The sequence below is a fragment of the Armigeres subalbatus genome, unplaced genomic scaffold (genome assembly GCF_024139115.2).
Source record: "Armigeres subalbatus isolate Guangzhou_Male unplaced genomic scaffold, GZ_Asu_2 Contig937, whole genome shotgun sequence".
Lineage (NCBI taxonomy): Eukaryota > Metazoa > Arthropoda > Insecta > Diptera > Culicidae > Armigeres > Armigeres subalbatus.
Window position 1 is genome coordinate 792,308 of NW_026943741.1, and position 13,408 is coordinate 805,715.

Here is a 13,408-nt window from a genome sequence, read left to right on the forward strand (position 1 = left end):
CGTTTTTTGAACCATCTAGTACCTAGTTGTTCTTATTAGCAGAATTCTGGCAACTTTAAACAAATTCTGCCTTTGCAAATATTTCTTATAACACAATAGACCTAAAACATTAGATATTAGTACCAGTCCTACGTTCGTGCAGTGCAAAAATATAAACCGGTGAAAAGAGCTTCCACTCCATTGCACGAAGCAAAAATGGTGTTTTCCACTTGATAAGTCAACATCAGCTCTGCTGACGTTGCTACGAAGAACGGAGCTCGCATCCATCGCATGAGGGAAGAAATTGTATACGATTTACCACTTCTCATCCACATCATCGTCAGTTTGAAACCGAGAGGATGAAACCAAGCCTTCATACTTCGACAGCATCATCATCGTTCAACACAATCAAGGTGGGTTGGGAATTTTGTAGACAGCCGCCATCCTGCTATAAAGATGGTAATAAATTGAGCAGGATGAAGTTATTCTGGCTTACTCGAGCGTAGTGTTGCGTTGCCGGTCCATTGTGCTCCTGTGTGTGGTGCAGAACCGGAAGCTGGTAATGTGATATTCACAACTAGCGCTGGCACATACGAAACCCAAGACGGGCATGTCAAGAGTTGTAAAACATATTTTATTCTAAAAAGATATTCATACTAGCAAGTACTTGTATTTCGATTCCATGAAATAATCGTTGCTCCAACAACGATGGAAACTCGGATTCTAATCTGGGTTTTTGTAGTTATTTCAATATCCTTAAACTTGATTATGTCTTATCACAGTCTTTTGTGTTCTAAGCTCTTACAACTTAACAAACAAACGCATTAAATAATGATCAGCGGCACACACTTACTAGCTAATCAAACGGGATGGGTGGCGATAGCGGAGACTCACGTTCGGACTTCTGTCAGTTCGCCGCAGTCTAACTGTCGGTTGGTAAACGCAGCTGACTCAGCACTGGGAACACTGGACGAAGCCGGCGGCGTGTTGACGACGAATACCGACGGCTCCAGGGGAGACTTCTTCCCGTGTATCGACTCCATGCCTGGCTCGAAGGCCGGGTTGTCCAGAGGGATTTTCTTGGATGTCGCTGGGGCGTGTTTTGGTCGAATGTCGGGGTTGTTGACATAGCGGCGGGGCTTACCGGGCAGCATTCGGCTCAAACGATAGACCGCCGGATGGAGGAGTTTGTGGTCGTAAGCATCATCTCGGTTTTGTGTCAGATAACTGACAAGGATTCCGATGGTGACGGTTAGGAATGTTCCGATTAAGCTGTAGTACATGTACGAGATTGAGTACAGGTTTTCCGGGAACTGACGGGCTTCCGGGATGTGCACCTCCGAGGGTCCGTCCAGGTAGGAAAAGTCCGATTCCACTTCGAGGGGAGTGTTGGAGAGAAGCCACGACTTGGATGGTTTGATAATGCCAGCCGAGAATGTCTCGTTTGTGCAACCCTATGAGAAAAATGGTATTTAAAACTTGATGACCGGCGAAAAGTAATCGCAGACTTACCTCAATAGTAGTAGGCAGCAGTACAGTTTCTTTGTTGACGGTAAGACTTCCGAACGTAATCCATAGAGTGATAATGTGAGAAACAATCATTCCGCAGGCTGCGCCTTTCCAGTTGGCTACTGGTACGAGCATGGCAAGAAGAAATACTCCTAGCAGCGGTCCCGACGTTGCGGAAGTCATGAGCATACTACTTTCAATCACTCCAGACAAGAGGCCCACAGCAAAGCCAACACCCATTACCATAACTCCGTAGACTGATCCGATGAATTTGATGATGGTCAACTGTTGCTTGTCGCTGATGCCCTTAAAACGTGGCAACTGCGACAGGAAGTCCTCCCAGGTAACGGTAGCCAGCGAGTTCAGATTGGACACGTTCAAGCTCAACGCTCCGTTGAACAGCGATGCCATAAATAATCCCAACACTCCTGGCAGATAGCTGAATTTGTCCTCCACGAAAAATGGCAAAATTTCGTCCATCTTGTTGATGTAGCCTTCGGTCATCGGGTCACAATCAGCGTACACCGAGTAGACTCCCATTCCGACGATCCACGCCAAAGAGAACAACGTGACCACGACAGGAATGTTGCTCATCAGAGTGCGACGCACCTCCTTAAATGTGCTCATGCTCAGATAACGCTGCACAAAGTTTTGTTGACAGCCGAAGATACTCAGCGACATGAAGAGCTGTCCCAACCAGGCCGAAGTTGTATCCACTCGTATCGTGAAGTCTCCCGTAAAGTTGAAGAAGTTTAGGCGGCCTGTTGGGAATTTTAAACAGGGTTAATCCACCATTTGACTATAAAAAAAATATATCCAGACATACCATTTTCTGCGGGAATCGTGAAAATCTTCCCGAAACCTCCAACTGTGACCATTGACTGGATGATGATTCCGATCGAGATCAAGATCATGGTGACTCCCTGGATTACATCGGCCATGATAGCTGCTTTCAGTCCTCCTAGCAGGTTGAATATGATACTGATGACGGATATTCCGAGTAAGGAGACCCAGTAAGGTATTCCGATGACGGTATTCAGAGCTACCGTTGGCGTGTAGACCGTAACGCCAAGGTTTAGTAAAGATCGGACCACGTAGGTGCCGGACGCCAGACAACGAACTATGCGGCTGTTGAACCTGTTTATAATGAAGAAGGTAATTGAAAATGACGATTCGTCTTTTTAAAGAATTGCTGAATCTCACCTCAAATCCAAATACTGGTAAACGGAGGTAACGCCCAGATTGAAGTACACCGGGATGAACACGAAGCACACGATCGGATAGGCGGTCACCATCCCGTATAGGGTTTCCCACATGGCCGACCCACGGTAGAACAGTTCACTCGGATATCCCAGGAACGATCGAACGCCCAGCGTCCCGCGGGCGATCGACAGCATCATGGCGCCCATCGAAATCGTGCCCAACCCGAACACATAGTCCGCTTTGGTTTTCTCCTTCTTGCCGAAGAATCGTCCCCACAGGGGAACCAGCGTGGAGAAGATGATGAACAACACGAACACGCCGTAGTCCCACAGCAGGTCCAAGAAGGTGCGTGCCATCTGCAAATGGTTCAAATAGAGAATGTCGGAGGCAGTTAGTAAAAAATTCAGTAATTCATATAGCTAAAATAAAGTTATTACATAATTAAAGAAACCGCCTGCATTACATATCATTCATTTGTACTCAAATTCAGACAGTGGTTGGCGTCAGGACCTCATTCCAATCATTTAAACTCAAATTTGAACAATGATCGTCCTCATAATAAGAGTTATACTCGGACAATCGCTGTGGACACTGTGAATGTATTAGTCCAATTATTTTTGGCCATTCTTGTACACAACATAGTGGCCAGCTCGCACTCTGTCTTGGTTCAATATTTCTAATGTGTTCTTCAATTGCAAAGAAACATAGTTTTCTAAAACATTTAAATTTAAATTTGATATGCAGATGTATATGAATTTTGATTTTAGACATTTATTTGTAACAGTGATATTGTTTTTTTTAATAAGACTTGAGACATCTTAATGTTGAGTTAAAAGTATAAAGAAGAAAGGAAGAATGCCTCAGTGCAATTACTTGTACTAAAATTTGGATAGTGGCCGCTTTCTTGAGGCTCAACTGATCAATGTGGCCGTTGCGAACACCTCAGTGCAATGGTTTTTACTCAAATTTAGACAGTGGAACTTAGACCTTAGACCTTCGCGAGACTAGACTACGCCGCCGTTCAAAAAATTTCGTGGGAACTCCGCAGATTTTCCTGTTCAAATCCGAAGATTTTCTTGTTGAAATAAGTTTTTTTTAACGTTTTGAAAGTGCCATTTTGACAAAAGTTATTTGGTCAAAGACTACAAGGCTGAATAAGGCTGTTCGGCCGAATATGTCATTCAAAGTTTTATGGACAAAATTTCCTTCAGCCGTAAAGTTGTTCGGCTGAATAGGTTATTTGGCCGAAATGGTCGTTTGACAGAAAGGGCCATTTTTCCAATTTCGTGAAAAGGGCCATTTGGCTCAAAATGTATTTTGGCCGAAATGGCAGAACTAGTTCTTTGGCCGACAAAGTCGTTCGGCAGAATATGTCATTCGGAAATGGTCTTTTAGATGGGATTGTGGGAGGATGTATAACGCGTAGTTGATGATATCTGATTTAATAGTCGGATGCAGTCAACATTTCAGTTGGTATTGCATTTGGCACCATCCATATTCGACTGAGCAACTTGTCTGGGATGGCTGTTGTTAAATGATCCGAGAAATGGACTCCGGCTCGGAAAAGGTACTTGCAGTGAATGAAGGCTTGTGGTATCTACCGAAGGTATGTGATCAACAAAGGACGGACAAGTTACTAATAGTGGACTGATGCACGGTAGAAAGATTTATCCGCAGGAACCACTCACGCCGTGGTTTTCAATAAATGACTGGAAGATAGATTTAAAGCAGTTAAACAACAATAAGAAATGCAAAATGGCGAAGTATTAATTATATGTGACTTTCATGAATTGATCACGTGAAATTAGTCAAAATGAGTCAACATCAATAGAAATCTATGGATAACTGAATGTATTAAATTAAAGACTAAAATAAATACTCCCCCTAAACAATTAGAAAATTCCCATAAGAAAATAGAAAATTGCCAATAAAGAAATCAGGGTATGAGCAATAAATAAATATAAAATTTCCACAAATAAAACAAAATTTCCATAAACAATTAAAAATTTTCCACAAAACAAAAATAAATAAGCACTTTTAAAAGCAAAAATTGCAATTATAAAAAAAAAATTTTCCATTTTCCACAAAAAATAAAAATTTTCTACAAAATGATCAATAAAGAGCAATAAAAAAATAAGAAAATTTCCATTAAGAAATATAAAATAGCAATCAAACTGTGCTTTTTTCCATAGATGCGTTAAAAGCGTTAAAAGTTCATGTAAAATTTCATCAGCTTTATTGCTTTGTTGTATTTTTCAATGGAAATTTTCTTATTTTTTATTGCTCTTTATGGATTATTTTGTTGAAAATTTTTAATTTTTTATGGAAAAAATATTTATTTTGTGGAAAATTTTGAAATTTTTTATTGCTTATATTGATTTATTTATAAAAATTTTGTATTTTTTTTCGTGGAACATTTTGATTTCTTTATGGAAAATTCTTCTTTTATAATTGCAGTTTTTGCTTTCAGAAGATCTATTTTTGTTTTGACAAAAATTCTCAATTGTTTGTGGAAAATTTGCATTATTTGTGGAAGTTTCATAGTTATTTATTGCTCATACCCTGATTTTTTTACTGGCAATTTCCTAATTGGCTAATTGTTTATGGGAAATTTCTAATTTTAAATGGAAATTTTATTTAGCTGCCATAACATACCAAAAGTCAAACATATCAAAAGTCTGTGCTAAGGGTAAGATTATTTATTTCAAATTCACTTTGCAGTATAGTCATAGCTCCAATCAAAACCAGGTTTCAATCGTAATATCGCATCAAGACCGGAAAAAGCTTTCGATTTTTTTCTTGAGAAGTAAGAAAATAATCAAGAAGTTTAAAATCAGAAATCAGAAATTGAAAATCAAAAAAATTAGAAATAAAAAAGCAGAAATTAGAAATCAGAATTCAGAAATCAGAAACCAGAAATCAAAAAATCCAAGATAAGGGAAATGACGGCTTTGGCAGGTTTTGTTCTATTATTGACAGGGGGTTTTCTACAACCAATTATGCTCAAATTTGGCCTTAACATTCTTTGCATATCAAATAATATTTTGGCCAATTTTCATAAAATTTGGTCAACAAAAACCCCCTGACAATAATAGAACAAAACTACCAAAGCCGTTATTCTAAATAAAAAACTAAATAATGTGAAAAATTTAAAAATCAGAGAAATCTGGGAAATGTAAAAATTAAACAAAAAAACCAAAAAGTCCAAAACCAAAAATTCAGAAAATGAGAAAAAAAATCAGAAAACATCAAAAACATCAGAAAAGGCAAAAATCTGATAAATTTAAAAAAAAACAGAAAAATAAGAAAAAATCAAGAAAATTAAAAAAAATCGGAAAAATCAGAAAAACATAAAAAAAGGAAAGGGAAAAAATAAAAATTTGGGCATCAGAGAAAATTAAGAAGATTAGAAAAGTCTTCAAAATTCTGAAAATTCTGACAAATCCGAAAAATCAGAAAAACCTAAAACATCTACAAAATCTGGAAAATCAAAATCAGAAAAAAAAAACAAAACTCAAAAACATCTGAAAAATCGAAAAAAAATTAAAAATTTGAAAAAACTGAAAAGTCAGTCAATTTAGAAGAATCAGACAAATTAGAAAAAAAACTAAAAATTCACACAAATCTAAAAAATTTGAAATATCACTTGAAAAACATTAGAAACAAATCAGAAAAATCAGCGTGATCAATAAAATTACATAAAGAGAAAAGTAAGAAAATAATCAATAACTTGAAAATCAGAAATCAGAAATTAGAAATCAGAAATAAGAAATCAGAAACCAGAAATCAGAGAACAGAAAAAAACAGAAATCAGAAAAACTAAAAAATCTGAAAAACCTAGAACATTTAAAAAACTTGAATTAAAAATCAAATTAAGAAAAATCGGAAAAATCAGAATAATCAGAAAAATCAAGAAAAATAGGATAAATCTGAAAAATTAGGAAAATTTGAAGAATCAGAAACGTTAGAAAAATAAGGAAAATCAGAAAAATCAGGACAATCAGAAAAGTCCTGATTATCTGATTTTCCTTATTTTTCTGATGTTTCTGATTTTTCAGATTTTTTGATTTAAGAAAATAAAACCCAAAAATTTTAACATATATAAAAATCTGAAAAAATATTCTAAGTCAGTAAAATCAGAACAATCAATGAAATCAAAAATCATAAAAAATTTTAAAATCAGAAAATCAGACAAAAATTTAAATAATAAAAAAATATTAAAAAACACAAAAAATTCTGAAAAATCTAAAAAATCTGGTAAACCAGAATAACAGAAAAATTAGAGAAACCAGAACAAATCAGTTAGATAAAAAAATGCATCAAGCGCGGAATACCTTTTGATTTATTTCTTTGGAGATTTGGAAATGATCAAGAAGTTGAAAATCCGAAATCAGAAATTAGAAATCAGAAATCAGTAATCAGTAATCAGAAATGGGAAACCAGAAATAGATCAGAAAAATAAAAAAAAATTAGGAAAATGTAAAGAATGTAAAAAATCGAAAAAAAGCGAAAAAATTAGAAGAAAATATAAAAATTAAAAAATTAGGAGAGTTACAAAAATGAGGAACATCAGAAAAATCAGAAACATCAAGTAATCAGAAAAATCAGAAAATCAGAAAAATTTATAAACTCAGAAAAATCCCAAAAATTACCAGAAAAATCCCAATAGAAAATTTAAAAAAAAACTGATAAATCTTGAAGAACTAAAATAATTAAAAAAGTCAGGAAAATTAATAAAATTAGGCAAATCAGAGAAATAAAAAAAAAAAATCATCAAGAGCAGAAAATGCTGAGTTGAACACCTTTTAATTTTTTCCTGAGAAGTAAACAAATACTCAAGAAGTTTAAAATCAGAAATAAAAAATAGAAATCAGGAATCAGGAAGCAGAAACCAGAGTTCAGAAATAAGAAAAATCAAAAATTCAGAAAAGTCTCAATAAATGTGATACTTCTAAACAATCGACAAAAGTTAAAAATCTGAAAAGTCAGAAAAGTCAGAAAAATCAGAAAAATTAGTGAAAATCAGAAATCAAAAATCAGACAAATTAACTTGAAAATCAGAAATTCATTAAGAAATTAAGAAAATATTAAAACATGAAAATCAGAAAACCGGTAAATTATAAAAAATGAAAAATCATAAAGGGAACATCCACAAATTACGCAACGCTAAGAGGGGAAAGGTTGGCCAAAGTGTGACAATTCATACAAAAAATCTAAATGATTCATACAAAAAGTGTGACATAGGGGGGAGGGGGGGTTGAAAATGGCCAATTTTTACGTTACGTAATTAATGGATCTTTCCAAATTTAGAAAATCCATTTGGCCGAACTGTTCAAGATTTTTAATCATATTGCCCGTTCAGCAAATGACATTTCCGGCCCTGGCCACCATTTCGGCCAAACGACATTTTGTAGCAAATGACCTTTTCGGTCAAACGACCATTTCGGCCAGAAGCCAGAGATCAGAAATCAAAAAAACAAAATCTGAAGAATCTAAAAAATCTAAAAAAAACTTTAGAATCTGAATTTTTTTCTGAAGTATAAAAAATCCAAAAACAATATTATTTTTCTAAACAATAAAAATACTTTAATAAAATTTAAAAAAATCATAACCTTCAGAAAAATTAATAAAAAATCATAAAAATCAGAAAAATTAGAAAAACCAGAAAAATTAAAAAAAACAAAAAAAAACAACAAAATCAAAAAATATTAGAAACATAAAAAAATTATATATATATTATATAATAAAGGAAAAAAATTCATGAAAAGTAAGAAAATAATCTTGATCATTAGAAACCAGAAATCAGAAATTGACGATTAATCTGAAATCTGAAAAATCTGAAAAATCTGAAAAATGTAAAATCTTTAAATCTGAAAAAGGTGAAAAATCTAAAAAACCCAGATTAATCAACCTAGCGGTGATGGCGCCTTTCTCGCGTAAAAGGTAATAAATGTAGCCTTTACGCTTACACCTCGATGATGTACAAGAAAGGCAAAACAGTTACACCGTCTAATGTTATGATAGAAAATTTACACTAGTAGACGACAGATGGCGCTGCCAAAAGTTTCTCGAATTTCCTATGATCGAATTTTGACTTTCGGACAATTTCATGGTACTACGAAACTGAACGAAGAGCATACTTACGCCTAAATGCGTGCAACACGAGCATCTTTATAGTACGATGAAACTCTTAATGGGAGCAAGCCACGGATAAACTTCATAAATATTCATAGATGCAAGGCATTTTTCATAACACATTATTGTTCTATGTGACTATGTCTCATCACTATTTTAATATTATCTATTTTTTGCAATTTGCAATTATTATGAAATTCAATAGTGATTAACAGCGTTTTAGTCTCTGTCGGATGCAACTTATTGCAAAAAAATCGATTAAGAGTTTCTATGTGAAAATTTGGGTAATGTTTTTATGGCATTTTGTGCACACACACACACACACATACACACACACGCACACACGGACAGACAGACATTTGTTCAGCTCATCGAGCTGAGTCGAATGGTATATAACACTATGGGTCTCCGGGACTTCTATCAAAAGTTCGAATTTGGAGTGAAATGATAGCCTTTCGGTACAACTTTGTTGTACGAGAAAGGCAAAAACAGATTAATCCACCTAGCGGTGATGGCGCCTTTCTCGCGCAAAAAGGTAATAAATGTAGCTTTTACGCTTACACCTCGATGATGTACAAGAAAGGCAAAACAGTTAAACCGTCTAATGTTATGATAGAAAATTTACACTAGTAGACGACAGATGGCGCTGCCAAAAGTTTCTCGAATTTCCTATGTTCGAATTTTGACTTTCGGACAAATTCATAGTACTATGAAACTGAACGAAGAGCATACTTACGCCTAAATGCGTGCAACACGAGCATCTTTATAGTACGATGAAACTCTTAATGAGAGCAAGCCACGGATAAACTTTAAAAATATTCATAGATGCAAGGCATTTTTGTTCTATGTGACTATGTCTCATTACTATTTTAATATTATCTATTTTTTGCAAATTGCAATTATTATGAAATTCAATAGTGATCAACAACGTTTTAGTCTCTGTCGGATGCAACTTGTTGCAAGAAAATCGGTTAAGAGTTTCTATGTGAAAATTTGGCTAATGTTTTTTATGGCATTTTGTGCACACACACACGCCCACACATACACACACACGCACACACGGACAGACAGACATTTGTTCAGCTCATCGAGCTGAGTCGAATGGTATATAACACTATGGCTCTCCGGGACTTCTATCAAAAGTTCGAATTTGGAGTGAAATGATAGCCTTTCGGTACAACTTAGTTGTACGAGAAAGGCAAAAAGGAAAAATCTGAAATTTTAGAAAAATCAGAAAAATCAGAAAAATTAGAAAAATCAGAAAAATGATAAAAATGAGAAAAATTTGAAAAACCAGAAGTTAGAAATTTAAAAAATCAGAAAAATTTGGAAAAATTGTGAGGTAAATCATTAGAAACCAGAAATCAGAAATTGACAATTAACCTAAAATCTGAAAAATCAGAAAAATTTGGAGAAATTGTAAAATCTTTAAATCTGAAAAAGTGAAAAATCTTAAAAATAGAAAAATCAGAAAATTCAGAAAAATCAGAAAAATTAGAAAAAATCATAAAAATGAGAAAAAATTAGAAAAGTTAGAAAAATCAAAAGTCAGAAATTGAAAAAATCAGAATTCAGAAATACGAAATCAAAAATCAGAAAAAGAAAATATGAAAACAGAAATATATTAAAACATGAAAATCTGAAAATAAGAAAATCAGAAAATCCATTTGGCCGAACTGTTCAACATTTTTGGTCATATACGTTCAGCAAATGGCATTTTCGGCCGAAACACCCGTTCGGCCGAATGGCTTTTTCTGCCAAAATACCCTTTCGGCCAAACGATAATTTCTAGCAAATGACCTTTTCGGCCAGAAACCAGAAATCAGAAATCATAAAAATCAAAATCTGAAGAATCTAAAAATCTGAAGAATAAAAAAACCAAAAATATTTTTTTTCTAAAGAATAAAAATACTAAAAAAATTGAAAAACAATTATATCAGAAAAATAAAAAAAAAGAAAGCTCAAAAAACTAAAAAAAAATTAGACAAAAATCCAGAAAGATTAGATAAATCAGAAAAACTAGAAAAACCAGAAAAATTAAAAAAAAACGAAAATATCTAAAAAATGTAAAATGTTCAAAAAATCAGAAAAATTTGAAAAATCTAAAAAATCAAAAAATCAGAAACATAAAAACAGAAAAATCAGAAATATAAGAGAAAGCCAAAAATCAGAAAAACATGAAAACATAAAAATTAGAAAAAAATAAGAAAATTCAGAAAAATAAAAAAAATTATAAAGAAAAAGCAAAATCAAAAAAATTGAAAAAATCAGAAAAATATAAAAAAATCTGAAAAATCAGAAAAACATAAAAAAAATCAGAGAATTCGGTAAAATAAAAAAAACAGAAGAATCAGAAATGAAAAATCAGAAATAAGAAATCAGAAACAGGAAATTGAAAATCAGAAGTTCATTATCAGAAATTCATTAAGAAATCCAGAAAATTTTAAAACATGAGATCAGAAAATAAGAAAATCATCGATTGGTGAATAAAAAAATTGAAGAATCATAAATTTAGAAAATCAGAAAATGCATTTGGCGAACTGGTCTACATTTTTGGTCGCAAAACCCGTTTAACGGATTTCCTTAATAAGGAAATGAAATTTTCTCCCGTGGCACCCGTTCGGCCGAATGGCTTTTTCTGCCAAACCACCATTTCGGCCAATCGACAATTTTTATGATATAGAAATGCTAATATCATCTTCCAAACTTAGATGTACATGTTCATGATAGAATTAGAGGCGAAAGTATAGAATTAATAGTTCCGTTAGGATACAGCAGGAAAAAAGAATGTTTTTTTATAGAAGTCGATTCGAAAGCGAGCGGAGGGCAATATTTGTGATGGTATATATTGCACGACCTTCCTTCTGCCAAACTCTCGTATGAAGGGGAGGGAAGAATATCAGCGTGGAAGCTGATATATCTCCACTGGCTGATATTCCATAACAAATATTGCCCTCCGCTCGCTTTCAAATGACTGCTATAGAAAAAACATTCTTCATGCCTGTCGTATCCTAACGGAACAATCAATTCTATACTTTCACCTCTAATTCTATCATGAAGATGCTATTAGTATTTCCATATCATTGTCTGGGAGTTGGCGACTGAAGTTTTGCTATTAAGATTGAATTTCTTTCGGCGATAGCAGTCTTAACAAGTAGCAAATACTTTGTTGCTCCTACATCCGACGTTTCGGTTAATTTATTTAACCTTCTTCAAAGGGTTCTAAAATAAACTTAAAAGTATTTGAAAGTGAGCAATTTTTCTCGATTTACAAAAATTTTCCCACTTTTGCCCTACTATGTTACCATTCTGGTGCGTTCACCCTATTTCCCCAGTTGCAGTCCAGAGCAAGAAAGCGCAGAGAGCAGAAGAGCATACTGCTGTAATAATACAATACAATAATCTACGGGATGTCAAAGGATTGGGAAAGCATTGGAAATAGGAATAGGGAATGGGATGAGATTGCATGGGGGAAGGGGGGGGGTCTTAGGAGTCTTAGCTACTGGGTAAGAAGATCACTCTTTTCAACTCCAACCGTCATAGTGATCGGATCAAGTCTACCGAAAGATAGTTAAAAGTTAAAAAGTTCCCTAAGCTACAAACGACAGCATCTTTGCTGCTTTAAGAGTGGTAGATACCACATCCAGTGTTTTTGGAATCATTCAGAGCATTCGAGCAATCATTGAGCATTGCTTAATATATTGGAGTCAGGTATGAAACCAAAGAAAACCCCAGTAGCATCACCCCTTCCTTAAATGCCCTGTCCAACCTATCGTTATGCCCTGTCCAACCTTTATTAGGACCCATCGTTACTGATCGCAGAAGTGTGGTTCATTCACCAGCGCCGGATTTGGTCCCCGTACGGCCAATCACGCTTGCCCCTTAGTGAGAAATCGCACCGCGTCGTAGAGCGACATCGTTCACCGGCAGCCATCTTGGCCGAAAGGACCACGTCGTTTGGTCTACAGTGCCTCCAGAGTACCCCGCCCGCCCAACCCATTCTATCTCGAGCATCCCGTTATCGCTGGCCAGCACTACACCTTACACGAGACACGCCACGCAGTAAGTCATAATAAAAATAGTTACTAAAAGTGAAATAGCGGTGTAGTGTTTCTTTGTTCCCTGATCAGCAGAATAGTGAAGAGCCGGCCCTGGGAAAAGAGGTGGTTGTAACCCACCCCAGACGACTTCCGTGGCCGTGATTAGAAGTCAGGGGTACCCCAGGTGGCGAGGCCTTTCTGGCCAAGTCACCCAAAAAAGTAGGATTGTTTTTTAACAACTATCCCTTACTTACATGAGTATCTATTTTTGTTGGTGTGTGTAGTGCCCTACATTTAGTTGTCGTGGTTTGGTTTGGTTGGCGTCCGCTTTTGCTATACATGAAATATCGTTATTCGTTGTTTAAATTAAAAAAAGAACAAGAAGAAGAACCTGTTAAGACGAACGGTTTTTTCAGCTAAATCACCAATTCGGCCGTATGTCGTTTTCGGACAAAATGTTTTCAAACTAACAACCATTTCAACCAAACATCAAATTCGACCACATGGTATTCGGCTAGATGACTTTCGGCTTAACGTGCCCA

At 35.0% G+C, this 13,408-nt stretch overlaps 1 protein-coding gene across 6 annotated transcripts in view; it reads right to left on the reverse strand.

Moving 5' to 3' along the window:
- Positions 1-592: 592 nt before the first annotated feature.
- Positions 593-13,408, reverse strand: part of LOC134204858 (sodium-coupled monocarboxylate transporter 1-like) — a 103,353-nt gene continuing 90,537 nt past the window's right edge. For all 6 annotated transcript variants that reach the window (XM_062679662.1, XM_062679661.1, XM_062679660.1 and 3 more), the window contains 4 exons: positions 2,692-3,047; positions 2,315-2,625; positions 1,492-2,249; positions 593-1,433 (listed from right to left, as the gene is read on the reverse strand). In XM_062679662.1, coding sequence (XP_062535646.1) covers positions 870-1,433; positions 1,492-2,249; positions 2,315-2,625; positions 2,692-3,047 — 1,989 coding nt within the window. In that variant the 3' untranslated portion in view covers positions 593-869. The remainder of the gene's footprint in view (positions 1,434-1,491; positions 2,250-2,314; positions 2,626-2,691; positions 3,048-13,408) is intronic.